The sequence below is a fragment of the Ips typographus genome, linkage group LG2, assembly GCF_016097725.1.
Source record: "Ips typographus isolate SLU linkage group LG2, UJ_Ityp_2.0, whole genome shotgun sequence".
NCBI lineage: Eukaryota > Metazoa > Arthropoda > Insecta > Coleoptera > Curculionidae > Ips > Ips typographus.
The window spans coordinates 4,862,342-4,886,023 of record NC_138423.1 but is presented as its reverse complement, the minus strand read 5'-3'; the positions used below and the strand labels follow the sequence as shown (position 1 = coordinate 4,886,023).

At 34.6% G+C, this 23,682-nt stretch overlaps 1 protein-coding gene, 1 long non-coding RNA gene and 1 other non-coding gene across 4 annotated transcripts in view; 1 reads left to right on the top strand and 2 right to left on the bottom strand.

The window, feature by feature from the left end:
- The window catches only part of hyd (E3 ubiquitin-protein ligase hyd), a 71,920-nt gene that overhangs the window by 12,810 nt on the left and 35,428 nt on the right, over window positions 1–23,682 (bottom strand). For both annotated transcript variants that reach the window (XM_081974265.1, XM_081974267.1), the window contains exons 28-41: window positions 18,839–19,013; window positions 18,551–18,773; window positions 17,394–17,559; window positions 17,143–17,333; window positions 12,844–13,000; window positions 10,191–10,348; window positions 9,293–9,415; window positions 8,538–8,709; window positions 8,203–8,485; window positions 7,962–8,147; window positions 7,565–7,875; window positions 3,364–3,507; window positions 3,078–3,270; window positions 2,807–3,013 (exon numbers count right to left, since the gene is read on the bottom strand). In XM_081974265.1, the coding sequence (XP_081830391.1) occupies window positions 2,807–3,013; window positions 3,078–3,270; window positions 3,364–3,507; window positions 7,565–7,875; window positions 7,962–8,147; window positions 8,203–8,485; window positions 8,538–8,709; window positions 9,293–9,415; window positions 10,191–10,348; window positions 12,844–13,000; window positions 17,143–17,333; window positions 17,394–17,559; window positions 18,551–18,773; window positions 18,839–19,013 (2,689 nt within the window). The remainder of the gene's footprint in view (window positions 1–2,806; window positions 3,014–3,077; window positions 3,271–3,363; window positions 3,508–7,564; window positions 7,876–7,961; window positions 8,148–8,202; window positions 8,486–8,537; window positions 8,710–9,292; window positions 9,416–10,190; window positions 10,349–12,843; window positions 13,001–17,142; window positions 17,334–17,393; window positions 17,560–18,550; window positions 18,774–18,838; window positions 19,014–23,682) is intronic.
- Window positions 9,102–9,233, bottom strand: LOC145725733 (small Cajal body-specific RNA 8). The gene has a single exon (XR_014177384.1).
- Window positions 12,205–23,682, top strand: part of LOC145725487 (uncharacterized) — a 37,234-nt gene continuing 25,756 nt past the window's right edge. The window contains exon 1 of the long non-coding RNA XR_014177293.1: window positions 12,205–12,327. This is a non-coding gene — a long non-coding RNA (uncharacterized LOC145725487). The remainder of the gene's footprint in view (window positions 12,328–23,682) is intronic.

Here is a 23,682-nt window from a genome sequence, read left to right as displayed (position 1 = left end):
CTATGTTGTCAACTATTAACTTTCTAAGAATGAATGAACTCTGATAAACTCACAAAATTATAAAATCGAAATCCGTAGATATTTGTGTCATCCTGACCAAACTAGTTGTACTATTGAATAAAATGTTAAATCAATAAATTGTCCGAGCGTTTAAATATCTTTTTTTTTTCTTTCTCGCATATAAAACAAGTAAAATGAAAGATTTTCACAAAAAAGGAACAACAAAACAACAAAATTATTTCACACCAACACCAACAGCACAAAAGTCATAATTTACTAATGGACCTGGAGATTCAACCTCATCAAACAACAACTACATTGATAAATAAGATCAAATTAATTGAATGTCAGCTAAAACAAATAGTTTCAACAAAAAAAGTTATTAGAGCAAATTCGGCAAAATTTTAAAACTTGCAGGGCTATTTCTGCCCTGCAAGTTACACAATATCTCCAACCGGAAAATCAGCAATTTTAGTAAAATATTGTCAAAAATGTTAATGATATGTAGCTTTTTTTAATTCTACAATTAGAGGCAAATACAAAAAAACATTAAGTGTCAATGAATGATGAGATTTCAAAACGCGCCATTTGTTAAAGTTATGATCTAATTCAAGACATGCGGGTTTTTTTCACTTGTTTGACGTCATTCAAAATGGGTAAAATGTTTACTATAATGTAAGTACCGGTTTCCAAACTAGACAAACATTCCCACAGAAAGTTACACTAGAATTCCTAGAACTCAGTAAATGTACTATGTCACTTTGAGCTATAAATACAGGATGGTCCAGTTTTAAATGTCAATAATTCACCAATCGATAGCCCATCAAAAAATAAGTTGACATGCATTATGTCATTTTCCTGAAGAATGCTTCCTAAGGAAGACACAAACCTCCAAATTTATATATTAGCTTGTCTGTAATGTTATTCAAAATTGACAAAAATGTCTAATTGGGTTATTGTGTTTTTTACTTTAAAATAGTTCACAAGGATTCAAATCTGGTCATCTGGGAGGTTTACGAGTTCATTTTTGACACTGAATATTAGTCAATAGTCAAAAAACATGATTTTTGGACTAATGTTTACTGGCGTTCAATTTTTTTGACTATAGGTAGTGTACAACACTACCAGTACTAAAAATTAGCGTTTAAGACTAATATCGTAGAATTTTTAATGACAAATTTGTTTACTTTCATCAATGAAGAGTCTGAAACTTTACTTTTACTATAAAAATAATTTAAAATTTGATTTTTCACTCTTAAATCACAGTGAAGCGTTTAGAAGTCAATTTAATACTGACAAAGGGTGAAATGGCATGTTTAAGCCTATGGAAAATGTTAAAATAAATTTTTAAGTCGGCTATGTCAAAAACTTGGTCAAGATAACCCTAATAGGTACTTGATTTTCCAAGCTGAAAGCAGTTTTAAAGCCCTAAAAATAGTCCAGAATTCTAAGAAAATAAAAAGCAAAGTAAGAAAACTTGAAAAGTTAGTCTTCAAGTCAATTTTCATGAATCTAATGTCAATATCCTGTATTTAAGACTATTTTCAAGACTAAAATATTGAAATGTGTTTTCAAATTATGAAAACTTGCTTTAAGTGCAAATTTTAAGCTTTTTATGTTACTTTTCATTGGTACAGAGTCACTTTTTGGTGTCCAAGTCAATTTTCAAGGTTGAAATGTGTGAATTTGTAGCAAAAATTCTAGATAAAGTAGTTTTTCATGGTTACAAGTCAATTTTCACTACTAAAGTTTTTCAACTTATCTGAAAACTATAACGACCGATTATAAAGACAGTTTTTAAGCCTCTCAAGTGAATTTTTACAGTTTCCAAGTCAATTGTCAAGGCTTAAGTCTTTCAATTTGTCTGAAAACTGTGAAAACTGGTTACAAAGACAATTTTTAAGCCTCTCAAGTCAATTTTTACCGTTTCAAAGTAAATTTACTGGTTTCTAAGTCAATTTTCAAAACTAAAGTCTTTCAATTTGTCTGGAAACTATGAAAACTAGCTACAAAGACATTTTTTAAGCTTCTTAGGTCAATTTTCACCGTTTTCAAGACAATTCTTAAGTTGGGTTGGGTTGGTTTTGGGTTTTTGAACGTAATAACTCAATTATCTCGTAAACAAAGTTTCAAATCAGAATTTTATAAAAGATACTTATTTTGTTAAATTGTACAAGTAAAGTAAAAAAAATTGAAATTTTTGAAAAATAGTGACGTAGAGAATAAGGTAGAAAAATTAACAGACAGAGACAGTTTCGACAAATGTCATTAAATCACCTAATGAGTATTAATTTCATATGTATTTGTTCCAAATTTGATTAAAATTTCTCCAGTGGTCTGACAGTTATGACAAGGAACCGATTTTTTAAACTGAACTTTTATGGACTGTATTTTCGTTGAGAAGCATTTTTCATGAAAATGACATAATGTATGTTAACTTATTTTTTGATGGGCTATCGAATGGTGAATTATTGACATTTAAAACTGGACCACCCTGTAGAGATTTAAACAAGACAGACTCATAGTAAGATATGTAAGTCAAAGTGGAATAAAGAATGAAATTTGTATTTTCTTACATAGTTCCACCACAGTTCTTTTTGCGTATCATGATAAGAATTCTTATGAGAAATACATATGACAATGTTCAGACTGACTTGAAGCTTTAGATTCGTTGTCACTTACACACAGGGACAAATTCATGGCTAGGATAGATCCAAAAAGATCGTGAATTTGCAAAAATACATTGAACAACCACTTCACTATATAACCAAAAATTTTGAAATTAATAGTTGCTTTTAGTACTTACGTAAAGTTCAAATCTAAAGCTGAAAACAGACTATTGCCGTCCTTAGTTTCAGCGTCCACAACCAACTGCCTCAAAGATTCGTAAACTACGGGATCGAAGAAGGCCAAGTCGTGGAATTGAATGGGACGTCCTAAAATTGCTTTGAGAACGTGCCGCGTTAAGAAGATCGGACACAGTTCGTTTTGTAGCAAACATAAACCGAGTAATCTGCGAACCGGAAGTGAATTGTTAGAACCAAACCAGTCGGATCAAAACTGGACTGATTTCATACCTTCCAACATTCCTAAAAGCGTTCAGTCGTTCGTAGGTAGCCTTGCCCTGCCTTGGTGCGTAGAATCCTCTCTTTCCGGGACAGTAAAACAACGGCGCGTTATCCTCCTCTTCGGGAACACCCTCCTCTATAACAGAATTATCCGAGTTGACGGCGCGGGAACCACCGCTTTTTCTCGAACCGCGTTCAAAATCTTATGAAGAAAACCAACAACGTAAATGAAAGTGAAACTGTTTTAGAATCGTCTTCGTAAAATTGATCGCAAATTGAAAACCCTCAAACTTACCTAACAAAGCGTCTGATCCCATATCTGCTTGGGACTGTGAGTGTGCCAAAATCATCTCAACCGCTTCTTCTACTTTCGATCTCAAAGATTCTTCAGATGCTAAAAGCAGAAGTAGTTGCGCTGGAGATAACTCTAATAGCATTCCTGAAAAAGATCATAATACAGGATGGTGCAAGTTGTGTAAAATATCAGAATAATTAGCAGAGCTGAATTACAATAATTACAAAATGAAAAAGACACACAGTCTTCTCCGCAACAAATTTTATTAAGCTTTTTGTCTGCTAAAGTTGTATTTTTACACCTCCACTGAGAGATTTATGGACTTCTACTTCAAATTGAATTACAATTGCCAACAGCTCTAAAATTGGTGATTGTAACTCAAAATAAATTCTACTACTCAGAAATTGTTGAACTACTTGAAAACAGGGTTCAGAGGATATACCATATCCAGTGATATATATCATGATATTTACAGCTTGATATACCTATATCCGATATATTCGATATTTTTATTAATTGAATAAAAACCGGTTTCAGTTATTCAAAGCATCAAAAAATTATTATATTAAGTATCAAGAATATTAAGTAAGCTTTACTGAACGATGACAAAGTTTGGTTTTCTAATTTGTCTGAGATCAGTAAAGCTGTTACTGTTCGAGATGCACGGAAAAGGTACATTTTCTCGACAATGAATCAGTCGAGAAATATTTAGTTTTCAGAGTTGCATAATAAAAAGTTTATTTTTTTTGTATAGAAATAATATAAGTTATTATAAAAGGATTTGTGTTAAAACAAAATATAGCTTAAGTAAGCATAAAATAAAACAATTTTTTTAGTTTTTTATATTTTTTTATAGCTAAGTATAAAAAGATTAAAAATGATATATATCGGATATACATCTGATATATATCCGATATATATCATGTGATATGATATTTATATAAATATCATGATATTTTCAAACCCTGCTTGAAAATAAGTTAAATAATGCACATAATTAATTATTGGCAAATGACAATAATAAATGGTTATTTAAGGCATGTTGTAGCAAGCCCATTTTCAGAAAAATGAAAAATTTTCTAGTAAAATGTAGTTTTTCTTGAAGTTATCCCAAAATATGCAGACAAAGTAATTATTTGTCTGGTTAAGGCGTGATAATAATATTAACATTTTTAAACTGCAGACCGATCAGCCTGATATGGACAGTTGGATCTTGTTCTCTTTGGTGTGATCATGTGATTAGCTTTAGGATGAAAATAATTAAGAAAAGAAAATCTTAAAAATCTTCATAATACCAAAAAAAAATGCTTTTGATATTGAATTGACTGTTATACCACCTCACACCCCAAACTTTCATGAAAAATATCAAATATCATACTTTTGTTGTTTATTATTTTGAAACCATGAGCTTTCACAGGGATTACAACTAATACAAAATACGCCTGACAAGCTGATGCAATCCGGATCAAATGATTCCCAATTATCCATTTTAATTGGTTAGAATGAATATTGTCAACTTCATATGATGATGAATAGAAGTTAAAAGCAAAAACAACAACATTGTCAACCTGAAATTTTCGCCACAGGTTTACGTAAAATAAATCGAATTACACTAAAAAAAACTGCGTAGTTTAGGAAACTAATCCTGCAAAAGTTGCTCTCAGTACCACAAACGGTTTCGGAGATATTTCCAAAAAACGATATTATTCTTTTAACTTTGACATTTTGTATCTTGAAGAAGGGGCATTTAAGAGAATATGTTTTTATAGGTACTTTTCTCATATTTTTTAGAAGAATTATCTCTCTTTACAGTTAGTGTCACCAATGTCACACAAGTCATCTGGGTACTTACAAAACAGGGTGTTTCAGACACTACAACAAAGTATCTTTGAGCAATATTGAATACCGTTTTGATTATGAGGAACTCAATTAGAACAAAAATACACCGTATTCGTAAAAACAAGTAGTTTAATTATTATTTGAAATTAGTTGTATTACTCTGAAAGATTTACTTGAAAGTAAGTCAGACACCTCTCATAATTAGGAAGTTATCTGACAACATTTTAACCGGATTATTTCCTTCATTGTACCAGCAGCCAATCAAATTCCGAGAACCTTTCTAGTTCCACCAATGGAAAGCGTTTTATACTGATTAAATCCCTGGCTGCTAAAATTTAACAGTGATTAAACACCACCTACCTTTTTCGAATACGTTTTTTGAAGAAAATTTGATATTAAACGAAACGGGATTAAGACACTTATTAAGTTATCTTCTTCAATATTAACAATAAATCACTATAACGTAGTTTTCATTAAATAATTACATAAATTAAAATATTTTGACGTATGATTGTCAATTTGAAATGTAAACAAAAATATACATGGCTGAACGAAAATCTGTAGTGAGCCGGGGTGGTCTCCATAGTAACGCCGCTGTTTGTAATACAAACATTCAAAACAGTTTGTGAAAAATTCCGCGATTTAAAATGTCACGCATTGGAAATTCTAATATTGTGGAAATTGATCAAGAAATTGAAAACTGTACTCTCAGGACTACAGACAGAGAGGACACATATATCCATTTGGAATCAGTTTAGTGCCTTTTATGAAGAAAAAGGGTATGTTTTAAATGAAACAACTTCAGTTGAAAACCTTGCAAACATTTTGAAAGACTATGCGTTTAATATGAAAAAAGTTGAGGGAACAGATTATAAAGGAGTTATCAAAACAATGTGGAATATAACGGCCGAGCAGTTACAACAGCTTTATTTTGACAATTATAACATAGTATTTGATCCCTTTAAAGACGTAATGTTTCGACAAGCAAGAAATGCTCGAGATACAAAACGAAAATTATTACAAAAAGATCCTACTAAAAAAAAGCAAAGTTCTAAAGCTTTCACCCCAACTGAATACCAATCCATTATTCAATTGTTTGATGAAGATGGTTTACAAAAGAAGTTCTATCAAATTGCTGCTGTAGAACTGGCATGGCGAGGCGGAGAAGCTGTTAATTGCTTAGTTGACTATTTTCAAACTGAATTGGACAACAAAGGCATTGCAACAGGTAAAGAATTTAGATCAATACAATAATAAGCTAACTGTAAAGTTTTTTTTGGCTCTTAGGAAGAATTGAATACAATTCAGTTTTTTCGAAAACAAATCAAGGTGGAGCTAAAAAACTGGCCGAAAGTAAATGGTTGGTGCAAAATAGCAAAATACTATAAATAAAAACATCTGCCCTGTCAGACTTTTTAATAAACTAATCGCTAAGAGAACAAGCGCCATAACTACAAACAGATTATTTCTAAGTTGCAACCGATTTTGGACCAAGAACAGTAACAAACCATGGTAAAAAAATAGTCCTTTAGGTAGAAATGAAATTTCAAAGTGGACAAAAAATGCAGCCAAAAAAGTTGGTTTAGACACAAAAATATCAAATCACTCTAATCGAGCAACTGCAGTAAGCAATCTTTCTTTCCACGGTGTTGAAGAACAAGAATTAATAAAGATAACGGGTCACTCTAATGCAAGTTCTATAAAACCATATTTGCAGCTAAATCCCATCATTTAAATATTATTGAGAAAATGAGAAACATTCATTCTGAACAGATTCTTGCCAGCAGTAGTACTCTAGCTCCCTCAGTCACAACAACTATAACTTCAAATTCAGCAGCTGTAACCACCTTAAGCTATGAAAATCTACCACCACGTGAAGTGAAGCAAGAAAGTAAAGACTCTACATACTCTGTAATTTATCAAAGTTGCAATTTCTTTACTAATTGTTCATACTTTAGGCCTGCTTAAATGTTAATGTAAAAAAATCAACATTTAATATTATTATTACGTTTGTGATGTTTAGTTTAATTAGTAGTTTTGTGTTGTTAAGTACTCGTAGTAGGTGTTCTTTTGTTAATAAAGCAAACGTTGAAAAATGTGTGTTTTCAGGAAATAATTTTGACATATACCCCTCGGCGTTCACGTTTTATCACGTAAAATGTGCATTGGTAGGTTTTTTGCAAAATTTTTCTTTTAGGCGGTCTCAGGATTTTATCGTAGAATTATTTAGTCTCAATCATTTTCCAAGCAAAATTTTGCAAAAAATCACCTATGCACAGTTTACCCGATAAAACTTGAACGTCTCGGGATATAACCTATGATTAAATTACTACAAAAGCGATAATATTAAAAACAAACTTACCCGTAATTCTGCCAGCAAACGTAGGATGTAGATTATAAACTTTGGGGTATAAACGCTCGCCAAGCTGCTGCTGATGCGAAGTCAAGTGTTCATTAGGCAAAGAATTGACACCGCCCGGATTGACGCCCGCCGAAATATCTGGCATCGAAGGGGCGTCTGAGCCGTTGTGCAAATTCTCGGGAGGTACAAACGGACGCGCGTCAACGCTCATTATTCTTCTATGATGATCGCGATTCCGCCCAGATCCACGTGTAGGTAACGACCGTCGTAGTATTTCTCTGTCTCGCTGTCTGAATCTCGACAATGTGCCCCTAAAAATTGACATTAAATTTTATCGCGTGCACTTAAATCGCATCAAAAACATTGAAGACAATAACGGTTATAGTGGAGGATTTACCAAGATTTCGAAACGTTTGCTGACCTTTGTAAGACACTGTACTGATTGTACTTATTGTCCAACACTTGGGCTGCTTCCAGGTTTGGTAGTTTTTCATTTGATAAAATTGCTTCGGCGATAGCCGTGTAAAAGCTTCTTGCTACCCCGCTACCTTCGCCCGGTTCGTCTTTGAACGTTACTTTTACCCTATACAACATAATTGGTTAAATTGTACGCCACGCAAAAGTCAACACAAAATTACTTATTGACAGCAAGAGGTGGGGATGAAGAATTCCTCCTATTGTAACTAGTTGCCTGTGAGTTAAGTTCCTTGAACGTTTGCAATAACAATTGCGTTCTATCGCGTTCAATCTTCGAGAAGGTCAAGTCCCTCTGTTGGTTATTCCGTAATTTTTCCATGTCGCGTCTGAACTTAGCCTCTTTTACTGGAAAACCTCCCAGTTCGGACACAATAGAGCCCGGTTCCAGACCAACATCTTCCATAAATACACGACCGAACAAGTCCAAAGATAACCGCCAACGGCCTGAATAAAACACAATGCGGCCAACGGAAAGATGTTAAACAAAAATTCTCACCTAATAACAAGTCATGCGACACCAACTGTCCAATAGTTGGCGGTTTGGCAACGTCCTGAGCTACCGAAGTAGTGACGACAGTAACGTTGGCCGAGATCTCTTGATTTTCTAATGTTTCCGTTTGTTGTACGTCCATCATAATATCGTCAGATTTTTGGCTTTGGCTATTGTTCTGCCCAAAATGATTTTAAAATTAGTAATTTAATTGATATTAAATATAGATTTTTTATATTTAAATAGAATCTTAAAAAAGAATTACCTAATTGTATTTATAAGAGATTATAACTTTGATATATTATTTATTCTCTATGAGAAGTTAGAAAACTACAAAATAACCTTTAAAAGTCAACATAATATCTCCAAGTCTTAGACAGGCAAGATTTTTTTTCAGCAAAATCTATTAAAGCTTTTGGAGATCTATTTTTACAAAGTACCGATTTATAAGGCAAATTATGCATTTTGGAGTGGTTATAGTGCAGTTCATCAGCCCTGTCTTGATGCGTTTAACGCTTTGTTTTATTTGTTACTTTCTGTCTGTCCTTATTTCTACCGTCTTAAAAGATCTTTTGTATGCTTCGTATCTGTCCTCAGTTAAAAACTTAAACAACTGCGGTCATCAGAAAGCAACGATTCTTTAGGAAGGTAAGTGATGCGTAATTGACAGAAAAAGCAATTACACATGTATGCCAACTTCCACGTTTTAGCATATTAAACTTAATATTAAAACGAAGCTAGTTTTGAGAAATCATAAATACCATTGAAGATCCAGCGCGAACTATCACACTTTTACTGGGACTCCTTGACGAACTAGGCATCGAAAGAATCCCATCGCTAGAACGGTCTCCGCTATCGGATAGTTGAAATGATTGCTGAGACGACTAAAAATATTAAAATACCTGTTTAAACAACCATTCTGTTGGAAAAAACTACAGAGATAGACATTGAAGCAGGATAAACATTTGAACAGAAAGTGTCAGTTACTAGACTGCATATTTCATTTATTTTTTTATCAAAAACCTTGGATTTTTTCTGATTTAATATTATAAGTGGAGACCTACATAAAGGAGAAATAATTGTATATAAGGTTTTTTATTTCGTTTCGCCTTTAACGTCATCCTGGTTTAATTTCATTTTCCTCATTCCTAATCAAAATCTACATTAACTAAATCACTGACTAATCACGACGTCATTTTTGAGTATGTTGTCATTACGTCATCACTATTATCACAACCCTCATTATAGTGGTTTAAAACCAAACAAAAACGATATTCAATTGAGCTATTTAGCTTAGAAATGACCTAAAATGTAGCGACTGGTTATAATTTCTGATTTATACAAAAAGTCACAATTTGGCAACCTGTCAGTCATACAGAGTGCAATTTTTTTTGGATCAAATGATAGAAGAATTTTATGTTAAAGTAAAAATAATCCGTAACGCTTTAAAAGTCGTAAATTGGTAACAACGTTTCCAATTGGACAATTAATTTTTTGGGCACATCGTTTCATACTAATCACCATTGTACAGCTAAAATACGCCAGAACTAACCAAGTACTTTTTGTTCAGAAAGTTCAATTTACCCAGTGTATTAAAAAAAAAACAATCAACGTTAAGATGAACAATGAATAATTATGTTTTTAATCAGGTAAACTTACCGAATCATGACTAGAAGATTCCAAAGGAAGGTCGGACTTTCTGGGTGAAACAATGATCTGAGGTCGAGGAGTTTGAGGAAGATCCGGTGGCAAAGGAATAGAAGCAATCGCATTGCTTTTCGAGGATAAATCTTGCGGTTTTTCGTTGATGGCTTCTTCTGAAAATAACCAAAAATACCGTTGCGACCAACATGTTTGACTTTAATTTACTAAATCGCTATAACCTAGTTTACAACTTTGTTTTTTTGGTGGTGTGTTAATACACTAACACATCATTCAATAAGTCCCGGGACTAACCCACAGGTGGCACTACAAATCGCATTTTTATATTTTTCCCTTGAAGTACCATTTTTCAAACGACAGCTGTCAAATCCTGAGCTCATTCCCTCCAATATTTTGTTTGTGAGAATTTTTTAAAGTGAACAACTTTTGAGTTTTTTTAAAACATGGAAAAAAGTGATTTTCGTGTGCTGATTAAACACTGTTTCCTGATGGGAAAAAACACCGTCCAAACAGAACAATGGCTTGAAAAATGTTACAGGGACTCTTCTCCATCGAAAACAACGATTTGTAGGTGGTTTGCTGATTTTAAACGCGGTCGTACAGACACAAACGGTCTGGACGCCCAAATTCGGCTGTTGATCCAGAAAACATAAAAAAAATCCACAAAATGATATTGTCTGATCGTAAACTGAAAGTGAGTGAGATAGCTGAGGCCTCAAAGATATCAGAAGGTAGTGTGTATATACAGGGTGTCCGGAAAATACGTGTACAACGTTTGACGACAGACTCCTGACGTCAAAATATGTCGATCTAAGCCAACTTAGTTATATCCAAAATTGTCTCGTTTAGCCGGTAGAGGGCGTCAAAAATTTGTAAAAATATTGGTTTTTTACTAAATTACGTGAAAACCTGCTAATGGATTTTAATGAATTTTAGTATGTAGACTAATACTATAAAATGACGTTTTCTAGTAGTATAGTCACCGGCTGTAAATAAGTGGAAGTGTTATAAAAGTGATATAATACGTCAACATTTCTCCTCATTTTTTATATGAACGGCGTTATGACAACCCAGATATTTTTGTCGAGTGACCGGAAGTATTTTGAAGCTATTTTACCTCTTTAATATTTCCCGGTAGATGAGCTGTTTCGCCAGAAACAAAAAATTTACAATTACCTGCATACATCAAAGTTGGTATAATAAAGTTGAAATTATTTATTGTAAGAAACTAAGTAAACCAAAAACATTACTTAAGCAAAAGTGTAAAATGACCGCCATCTTGCTGAATACACTTATCAATACTCTTTAAGAAATGAAATTGTACCCAATATTTTTACAAATTTTTGACGCCCTCTACCGGCTAAACGAGACAATTTTGGATATAACTAAGTCGGCTTAGATCGACATATTTTGACGTCAGGAGTCTGTCGTCAAACGTTGTACACGTATTTTCCGGACACCCTGTATAATGTAACAATTTTGCATGAACATTTGGGTATGCGAAAGCTGCTTTCGAAATGGGTGCCGCGAGTGCTCACTATTGACCAAAAACAACAACGAATTGATGATTCAGAGCGCTGTTTGGAGCTGTTTAACCGTAATAAAAAGGATTTTTTGCGTCGATATGTGACCACGGACGAAACCTGGATCCACCACTACACACCTGAATCAAAACGGCAGTCATTTGAGTGGACTGGACCCGGCGAAAGCCGTCCAAAGCGACCAAAAACGCAACAATCGGCTGGCAAGGTTATGGCCTCTGTATTCTGGGATACACACGGTATATTGTTCATTGACTATTTGGAAAAGGGAAAAACAATCAACAGCGACTATTATTGTGCATTATTGGACCGATTGAAGTATGAAATCGCACTAAAACGGCCCCATATGAAGAAGAAAAAGATTCTCTTTCATCAAGACAATGCACCGTGTCACAAGTCCATAAAAACGAAGGTCAAATTCAACGAATTGCTTCCCCACCCACCGTATAGTCCAGACTTGGCCCCCAGCGACTACTGGCTGTTTTCAGACCTCAAAAAAATGCTCCAGGGAAAGAAATATCAATCAAATGAGGAAGTCATCGCTGAAACTGAAGCGTATTTTGAGGCCAAGGAAAAATCGTTCTATAAACATAGTATAGAAAAGTTGGAAAATCGTTGGAATGATTGTATCACTCTAGAAGGGAACTATATTGATGAATAAACCCGAATTTCATGAAAAATAATTGTTTTTCTTAGTTGGTCCCGGGACTTATTGAATGAAGTGTTACCTTTGATAGTTTGTATTGTAACATTGAAAAACTACTAACTACTCTACTTAAATAAAATAGCCATTTTGCCAGTTTTGAATCTGAATTTAAAAAACTGAAGCAGTATCAGCTACCTCAGACAATTGAAAATGGCTGTTTTAATGTAATTTCCTTAAGCTGAGTAAAGGAGCAGTAATGGTCAAAGAAATTCAACTTTTGACGTTTAGAGGAACGTTTGAAAATACAGTACGACCGGCCTCGAAACCAATGGACCTTTTCAAGTCATTTAATGCAGTTTTCTTAGCAAACATTGAACAAAAAGCTAAGCAGAGTCACTTTTGGTTTATAACTAAGGCCAGTCGACCCTCCAGGCCGGAACTACTCCTTTAACATCTAACTTACCACTAGCTTTATTACCGATAGCTGCCAGCAAGCTTTCAAAAGGCTGCATCGTCCGTTTTTTGGAGTCCTTAACAGGAGACCCGGACTGGCTGCTGTGGCCGCTAGTGCTTGGTTGTGGTTCTCGTGAAGTACTTGGTTGACTAGTTTCCGTCTGAATCTGTAAAATATCCGTTTACTTAATAATAAAAAAAGTCGTTAAAACAGTGTCTTAAATGTTATAAAGTATTGAACTACTTAGAGCATGTTATTTATGGTTTTCTGAAGTAATACTTGAACTGAAAGCTAGACTAATAAAAGTTCTTTTTTTAGAAAAACACTGCAAACTTTTAAGGAGTAGAACAACGGAGTACAAATAGTAATACTTTACCAGAAACAGAAAATATGTAGTAGAATGCGTAATGCTAGTAACAAAGACAAATTCTCACAGGAGGAACACTCTATAGAAAAAATGTTTTTGCAATTTTTTTTGTCCGTTTGCATAGAATAATTCGCGACGGGGAATTAAATTTTATCTGCTAAAGGGTAATATACTCTATGTGCAAAAAGAATCAACCAAACAATATTTCGGAAATCACACTTCCAATAAAAAAATTTTCTGTATAATGATGTAAAATCAAATCTTATGTTTCAAAATTTACTGATGTTTCGTGATGAATCGATGGTTTGTTGCCATTTTTTTAAAATGAGAATGTATTGATTTTTATTTTCTTGCAAATTTGACTTCACTTTCTATTTTTTTTCTATATACTTACCTCGTTAACTACTGATGTTACAATGTTACAATCATACAATGAACAATACAATCCCGTTTAAAAATACAACTTGGATATTTACTTACTTTATGGAGCACCCTGTATGATTCTAACAAATTTTAAAACGTAAATTTGACAATCCGCTATATACGACTTTAGTACAGAGACCTTTTTTATTGAAATCGTGGTTTCTGAAATATTAGAGTCCGCACAGTGTATGCGCTGCATACATCCTAAAAATCGAATTATTAATGAGTTTTTACTTGGAATTAGCTCAAAATGTGAGATAGAAGCTTAATGCACAGGGCTTATTTTTTTCCACGTTCACATTATCGCGTTGATACTCTATTAACAAAAATGTGAAGAAATGTATTATATCGAATTGTGAAAATAGATCTGATATACAGGGTGATTCCAAAGTTGGAGCTTTCCTTTCACCTGCGAATAGGGCTTCAAAAAATAAGGTTTAAGGTTAAATACAATTTTTTCGAAATGTGAACAATAACGAAGATATAGGGTGTCAAAGTTTTACTGAAAAAACGAAAATAAATAATAACTTTAACTTAATTTTAACTAACTGACAGGTTATTTCCTATCAACACACATTAACAAAATTTTTTTTTTAGTTTTCTAACTTTTTTAATTTTTGAGATATTTCAACTCGAAAATTGTGTTACTTTTTGTGAGTTTGCAGCGTGGTTGCTAAGTTTGAAGCCTTGAGAAGCTGTAATTTGCACTCCAATCTAGATTTTTTATATATCAATAGAAAGAGGATGAAAAATGTTACAAAATGACGGTTGAGCGAATTTTTTAACTTTTTCAGTTTTTGAGAAATTTTAATTCGAAAATCGTGTCACTTTTTTTGAGTTTGTAGCGTTGTTGCTAGGTTTGAAGCCTTGTCAAGCTGTAATTTTCACTCCAATCTACATTTTCTATATGTCATTGGGAAGAAGATAAAAAATTCCACAATATGACGTTTGAACAAACTGTCTAGCTTTTTCAGTTTTTGAGATATTTTAATTTAAAAATTGTGTCACTTCTTGTGAGTTAAAAGAGTTGTTGCCGGGATTAAACCCTTGTGACGCTGTAATTTGCACTCAAATGGAAAAATGATGCAAAATGCTTCAAAATGGTGTTTGAGAGAACTTTTTAACTTTTACAGTTTTTCAGATATTTTAATTCAAAAATTGTGTCACTGAGTTTGCAGCGATGTTGCCAGGTTTGAAGCCTTGTGACGCTGTAATTTGTTCTCCAATCTAGATTTTCTATATATCGTTGAAAAGATGATAAAAAATGCTATAAAATGTCGATAGTATACACCCTGTATCTTCGTTATTGTTCATATTTCAAAAAAGCTTCAAACAAAAAAAAACCTATTTTTTGAAGCCCTATTTGCAGGTGAAAGGAAAGCCCCAACAAAAATATGGCGCAAAAATGCGCATTTCCGAGCGTTGTAAGATGTCGTTTTAAAAATTCTGTCTACTTCCGGAATTATCTGGAAAAAAGCGAAATTTTGAAAAAAGGTTTTTGAGTTTTTCTGGACTCGTTGGAAGAGATAAATAAAAATGACTGACGCATCGTCACAGTCACTTCTTCTCCTCTACAAGATGATGGAGTCAAATTTGGAATCCGACGTTTCGATTTTCCGAAATGGGTTTTTCATATAGGCGCTTGGATTTTTAAATACAGTTTTTTTCTGGTTAAAATGATGTACCACATCTTAAGATTCGGAGACTTACAGTTTGGAGGAAATGTGAAAAATACTTTCTTTGCGAAGAGGGCCTTGCAAATAACGGTACGTGACTTTGTTTTGATAAACAAATTATTGACACTCTGACTGGATGTAAAATGCCCGTTTTAAGTGAAGAACAACGAGATATGCTAGAAATTTATTACGCTATGCATAGAAATGTACAAATTACTTCAGAAACTTATAAAAAACTGAAAGTAATTTTGCGCAGGTTGTTGTCTTTCTGGATACCGCTGTAGGTATGTTTCTGAAGTAATTTGTACATTTCTATGCGATGCGTAATACATTTCTAGCATTTTTCTTCACTTGAAAAGGGCATTTTTATAATATTACCCCGAATTAGTAAATGTAGGTGACTTAAGTGACATCCGGTCAGAGTGTCAATAATTTGTTTATCAAAAAAAAACGTCATGTACCGTTTATAGTCAAATTTTTACCCTTTGAGAATGACGTCAAGCAGGTGAAAAAACACGCATGTCTGGAATTAGATCACAAATTTTAACCTACAAATGCTTTGAAAAATGAGTGATCATGAAAGTTTCAGTTGACATCTGGAAACAGTTTCTTTTCGTACTCGAAAAAAAGCAGCACATTTAGAATTAGCCTTTGAGCCTTCCTATTGTAGGGAAGCATTTTTATACCTTTGATAATCGTTTAAATCAAAGTGACAGTAAATGTCAACGTTTTCAATTTGACAGGACGACAAAATTAACAACGTGCCTTTTTTGCTAAAATTGTTTATTTCACATGTTTGATATGCGAGAAACAAAGATGTAAAAAGATGACGTCATTCTCAAAAGGTAAAAATCCAACTATACAAGGTCCTCTTCACAAAGAAAGTATTTTTCTTATTTCATCTATACTGCAAGTCCGAATCTTAACATGTGATACATCATCTTAACCAGGAAAAAAAGCTGAATTTAAAAAAGCAAAAATCCAAGATGATGAATCCATATGAAAAAACAAAGCTGCTATGACAAAAATTTCGCTTCTTTTCGAGATAATTCCGGAAGTAGTCAGAATTTTGTAATTTTTAAAACGACATCATACAAAGCTCGAAAATACGCATTTTTGCCCTAATTTAACCGACTTTGTATCTCTTCAAATAACTGAGATCCTCATGGTTGAGCTCGTAAAACGGACACATGCACTGTATATTGTGCATTATTTGCAAAATAATCATTCAACATTTCACTAGCTACTTCAGATAGATTCGACACTTAATACTTTCAAAAATTTGGAGATAGGAAATTAAAATAAATCTTTCCAAAAGTGCAATCCAAAGAAGCACCTCTGAAAACATTAAAACAAAAAGCTAAAAAAATTACACCTGTTCTACATGTTGCCATTTTTCTTTAAAAAGCAGCAAAATTTCAAATAGTACAGTTTTCTATCAACTAACTAACTAATTTTAAACCAGTTTTCTTGAAAGTATAATTTCCCGTGTCGCAAAAATAAACCGGATTTTTGTGAAAATTATGTCTCGACATTTCTTTAATTGTGCATACAAATTTATTTCGTGGGGCTCTTTAAAAGTACACATCAAAAAAAGTAATGATAACGACCCATGGTATAAAATAGGAATCCAGATGAAAACCAACAAAGTTTGGTTTTTGTAGGAGCAAATCTGGCTGACTTGTTGGGAGATACATAACTACTTTTATTTGCTTGTTTTCATCTAACTTTAGATTTGCACAAAAATTCAAAATTAGCCTTTGGAATAACTGGCATAATGGACTTAAAAAAATTGTAGCAAACATTTGCGATGGGTACAGTAAAAAGTAATATTTTACTTACTTGTGCTTCTCTAGTCACTTCAGTATCAGGACTGTAGTTTTTGGGGTATGTCAACGGATTAGGTCCCATCACGTTTAAACTATTCGAAATTGGATGATTAGCTTGAGCGGGTTGTCTCATAGCATAATCTGTAGTACGAGTTGATAAGCTCAGTTTGGTTGGCAGTTGCTCAAGAGGATTGTCAGAATTTCCTGAAATAAACAGTTTTAAAACCAGACTAAACCACAACAAGAAGTTTTGTCGTGTCATACCTGTAGGATTTAATGTGATCGGCTGTTTAGGTATACCAAACAGATCTTCGCGACGAGCGTTGGGTTGCAGCAGATGAGGTTGATCTGCGAGAGGTAAAGCTTCGGACATTGGTGTTTCGAAAGGATCGGGCGGCGGACAGCCCAAACACAAAGTCGATTCGGATCTCTGAAAATAATTAACAAAAAAATACACAATCGCACTATTTTTTAAGTTGTACTGTCTTAAAAATATCCATTCTTTTTAAGATTTGTTTTTTCTTTTTTTCTGTGTGCGTAAATTAAAAAATTAAAAGGGATGCTAGGGTGATTCAGGTAAAAAAAAAGGTAGAGAATTGTCAATTGTTGACTTGAGATTGATGTCATTACTTTAGAATACGATTTAGTCGCGAATTTTGAGCTGAAAACCGAAGAAAAACGCGGAAACGATAATACGGTTGACGAGTTATCGCGTGGTGAATTTGGTTTTTCTTCCCTGCTTGTTTTTTTTGGACAATACTTTGGCTGTGCCCTAATCCTAAACCAGTGCTGGCGTCAAATGAGAAGTTTTGGACGATCGGTTTGAGGTGAACAGGATAGACCGAGATCTGAAGTACTACACACTGGTACACGACGATACCGACAGTGGGGCCAAAGAAAGCAGATGAGGAGAGGTCCGTCATTGTGACTGACACATAGGAGGGACTCTTTCAATTTAAACAGTGAACCTGAGCCTAAATTAACAATTTCAGAGACTGTAAGTAGTAGATAAGTTGTTTAATCTATTTAGGGATTGTTGGACAGGATGTAAATTTAATTACAGTAGTGATTATTGATTTCCAAACAGTCGCCTGTGTTAGAAATTAGATAGTAAATTAAGTTAGATTCGCGGTAGGTAATTATAGTTAGGTTTAGTTATTTCCCCTTGGAAAAATAACTTGGCATCCCTTTGGGTTATAAAGATCAGATTTTTGTAAATTCTTTTTGATTTTTATTTTTCTTCAATTTAACTTAAATCAAAGAATGGATAAAAATCAAGAAAATCACTCTCGAGAAAGTTTAGATGATATAATTATGCGAATAGATAAAAGTCCAACGGTTCAGGAACGGAGACCTTCGGAACGACCTAGTCCCGAGAGTGATTCGCTTAACAGTACAGCGTAAATGGAATAGAAATTTACCTGGAAGAACGGATGTTTTCGTCCTTTACCACTAAATCCATGCTGAGATGAACTGTTCAAATTGCTGGATATGTTAGCCAAATTTGAAACTTCTTGATCATCCAAAGGATCCGTATCCATATTTACGGCGATCTCCTCTTCGGCTTCCTCGTTCTCATTTTCATCCTGATCGTAGCAGGGCGGTAATGCTAAAGCGCTCGCCTGACTTCTGACATCATCATCTCTAAAACAATCAAATCGTTGAGTAAATTCTGCGTACTAAAAATGGGTGGTGGTCTTATAGTTTACCTGTTGTCAAGCATTCCAGATCGCATAAAATAGATCAGAGCGTCAAAAACGTAAGCGACATGCTTAAGAGCAGATACGTCCAGTATGGGTAAAGAATCTAGATGCTCGCTGTTGTGAGCACGCATTAGAGATAAACAATAAGACAGGAATTCCCGTCTGGCAGCATGACCATCGCCTAAAACAATATTTACGTTAACTATTAAAATTTTTTTTAAAAAATTGTATAAAAATAAAGTCCTACAATTTGTAACATTGTAACAGGATGACTTATTTTTAATCTAGACTAGGTCATCACTTAAATGTTTATTTGCATAATATTTTGAACAAAATACTAGTTACACTTTATTGAATTGTCTAAAACGTGACGTGTTATGTGTTGATTAGACTAAAAACCAAAATTTCCAACTTATAATCCTCAAAAATAAATAAATACCAATTCAGTTTTTAAATATCTATTAGGACCCAAGGTGTCTTCACCTACAGTTGATTTACCTACCATTAGGCCAAGTATAAAATAAATCATTTTCACATTTAATTTTTTTTTCTTTTATTTTTTAATATTTTATTTTAGTTTGTTGTAAAATTGTAAAATATGTCTTATATTCTACCCTCATTTGTTTATGGCTATGATTCCAGAGTTATAATTTTTTTTATCAATATACAAGGTTTGTCAAAAAACAAAATTATTAAAATATTTTTTTTTGTACAAATATTTGCGGAATTTTGAGCACATTCCGAAAATAGTTAAATATACCAGGTGATCCATTAGAAAAAACACCATTATTGGCTGTAGCTCTTCTATTTGAAGGTTAGGAATATTTTGGTATTAATTTTTTGATTCAACTTTTTAAATTAAATCAAATGGCTATCCCTGTTTCTTTAATTACATATAGGAAAGCCCAAAAAGGGGGGATAGTACCCAGTGAAAGACCCCGTTACTTTGGCCTTGTCAATTCTAAACTATTTTACTCTTCTTTATAAGGAATAAAAATTATTATTTGCTTCGTTAAAAAAACATTACCTTAACTGGTATTAACCAGTAATAACAATTTACGTAAGTATAGTTCTTCTGGTGACTCAATATAATTTTAACTTTAAAGTCGTATAAATAAATTTTTTATATATTTTTTTAATAAAGCAAATAATCAAGTTTTATCCCTTTTTGAATCCCTTAACAAGACTTTTATATTCCATTAGAACTCTGTAGCATTTTAATATGTTTGTCTGCATCTTGGTTGTTCAGATTTCAATTAGTGACAATATGACAGCTAGTAAATGACAGCAGGGTTCAGTATTTTTTTGGAGACAGTATAGTTGAAATTGTACCTTTCTTAAATGACGTCAGTTTTAGCATCTTTCTCGTATACAACACGTGAAATAGAAGATTTTCACAAAAAAGGCTAGTCGTTGATTTATAAAAAAAACAAAGTCAAGAAGTCATCATTGATTGTTACAATGATGTGTATGAAAGAGCATTACATACTTAGAAAGTGTCCTACCCTATGATAAATAAAAAAAAATTAATTTAAGCAGACCTGTGCTATTTTGTACTTAATCCTAAAAAAAGTCGATTAGGAAAACCAAAATAACTACATTTATGAAGAACATACTGAGAGATCAAGTTAATGTATGCTAGAACAGAATTATGATGTAAAGGAATAAAAATTGTGCAAAAAGAATTATTGGAACAAATTGGAGAACATTTTAAAACTTGCAGTGTCATTTTTGCCTTGTAAATATGATTTAAAATGTTGGTTCTAAATGGAAATAGACCAGGAACTGTGTTGTGTATTCATGGCAACACTGCGCGGGCAATTGTCACGCCACTCATATTAGTTAGTCGTTGTTAGGTTAGGAGAGTAGTGGATTGAATGTTACAATCGACCGCATGTTTTTTCTGGTGCAATAAACTAAGTTTGTTAACGTTGACCCCAGTGGTTTTATTCGTTCGTTCCCCGGGAACAATACATTACATTTTTGGCGACGAGGATGGGATCCCCTGTAGGCAACTCCCAGTGAAGTTAATACCCGAAACCGTTTACACACGTTTAGACTGTCCAGTGCCAGTTCGCGGACTCTCTAAGTGAAATTTACAGAAGACCTATTCAGACTATAAGATGACTACGCTCGGAAATATCGAACACTTCAATACCAGCGACCCATCGGGGTGGGAGGCTTATCAAGAGCGCGTCGAGTTCTTCTTGGTAGCCAACAACATTACAGATAATGACAAGAAAAAGGCGGTGTTCCTAAGCCTTTGTGGCCCTTCGGCTTATGAGATTCTGCGATCGCTTATCGCCCCGGTGAAAGTCAAGGACAAGCATTATGACGAAATTATACAGATTCTCAGCAATCATTTTGCACCCAGAACATCCGAGATCGTGAATCGTTTCAGATTCTATAGGCGGGATCAGCAACCAGGTGAGAGTTTTTCTATCTTCCTTAAAGAATTGCGACAATTAGCCGAGAAGTGTGGGTTTGATGCCGCTTTGGATACCATGCTTCGGGACCGTATTGTCTGCGGAATTCGTGACGAAGCTCTTCAGCGCCGCCTATTAGCAGAGGACAAAATTACGTTGAAGCGGGCTCAAGAAATGTGCTTAGCTCAAGAGGTGGCAGCACGTAGCGTGGCAATCATACAACAAGAGACGGCAACAGCGTCAAACGCTCCGACAGCGTCAAACGTCAATAGGATTGACAATCGAACAGACGGATTTTCAAAACACAAACAAAAATCTGTTTTGAATATGAACAAATCCAAATGGAAGTGTTACAGATGCGACAATGAACATTCAGCTGAAACGTGCGTGTACAAAACAGCCAGGTGTCGTTACTGTGAAAAGGAGGGACATATAGAACGTGCTTGTTTAAGGAAAAAGAAACAGCTGGAAACCAGAAGATCAGTGAATATTGTTGAAGAGTGCGAGGACAATGCAAGCGCGGATAATAGCTTCATGTTAGAGATGGAGAGTCAAGAGCAGCTGGACTTTGAACCATCTATAAAGAATCTGCAACCCACAAGGCTGCAGGGAAATTTACGATCACAGTAAAGTTAAACAACAAACCGCATACCATGGAGGTGGATTCAGGTGCAGCATTTAGTGTCATTGGCCAATTTGATTTCCAAAGGCTATTTTCGGGACAGGCGCCCATTATCAAGCCAACCAGGGTCACACTTAAGGACTACCAGAATGCTGTTATATCAACTATCGGTGAGTGCATGGTTTCAGTTCAGTTTGGCTCCAAGCACGCCCTTTTGCCACTGGTCATTCTGGAGGACGAACGGAGTAGTTTGGTTGGACGGAATTGGTTTGGGCCTCTGGGTCTATCTATAGCAGGTTTGCATCAAATTTCAAATACTGTTGATTACGTTATGGAGTTTCCAGAAGTTTTTGAGCCCAAATTGGGTGTTTACAAGGGACCACCAGTGTCTTTTGATTTGGACCCTTCCGTGAAGCCAATTGCTTTGAAAGCTAGGAAGGTTCCGTTTGCATTGAAGAACAGGATTGACAAAGAGCTTGACAGACTTATTGACGAGGGAGTATTGGAACCAGTAGCTTATCCAAGGTGGTGCACGCCCATTGTTGTAGTAGTGAAAGGTGATGGTCAAGTACGTCTTTGTGGAGATTACAGAAGCACTATAAATCGTGCTCTGCGGGCAAATACATACCCAGTTCCTCGGATACAGGATATTTTGGCCATTTTAGCTGGAGGAACAGTTTTTGCTAAGCTGGATATGGCCCAAGCTTACTTACAGCTGAGTGTGGATCAAGAAGCAGCTGAGGCGCAAACAATTATAACCCACCGGGGCGCTTTCCAGTGCAAAAGGCTACAATTTGGTGTTTCGATAGCACCTCAAATTTTCCAAAGGTTTATGGATTTACTACTTACAGGAATTCAGGGTGTTTTTCCTTATTACGATGACATCCTGATAGTGGGACATTCTACCACCGACTTAGACGGGAAGATGCGCGCAGTTCTTTCCCGTTTCAAAGAATGCGGACTTCACCTTCGTAAAGATAAATGTATCTTTCAAGCCTCAAGAATAAATTTTTTAGGTTTTGAAATCAGCGATTCAGATATAAGTCCTAACAAAGACAAAGTAGCAGCGATCGTAAAGGCGCCCCCTCCAAGGAACAAAACAGAACTTCAAGCTTTCCTAGGTTTGGTAAACTTTTATCACGTATTTTTGAAGGATAAGGCTTCTTTTGCTGAACCTCTTCATAAACTATTGCATAAAGACATGCAATTCAAGTGGGGTTTAGAGGAAAACACTGCCTTTAAACAAATTAAAGACATTTTAGCCAGGGAACCGGTGCTGGGTCACTATGACGAATCGAAGATGCTAATTTTAACATGCGATGCAAGTCCATATGGAGTGGGATGTATTTTAAGCCAACCCAATGACCAGGGACTGGAAATGCCAATAGCCTATCATAGTAGGACTCTGTCATCAGCAGAAAGGAATTTTGCACAATTGGATAAAGAAGCTTTAGCTATAATTGTAGGTATGAGGAAATTTCATGATTACGTGTATGGACGCCATGTGATCATTCGCACGGATCATAAGCCTCTTTTAGGGATTTTGCAGTCCAGTAAAGGGATTCCTGAAATTTTGTCACCCAGGATGTTCAGATGGACACTTATTTTAAGCGCTTATGACTATAACTTACAATACGTGCCAGGGAAGAAAATTAGCAATGCTGACGCTTTAAGCAGACTACCTGTAGAGGGTACAGTACAAGAACCTCCAGTTTGCGGCGACGTCCTGATGTTAGAAGACCCTCCCGAAAAGATGTTCACTGCGAAGGAAGTGGCTTCTGAGACTAGGAAAGATCCAACTC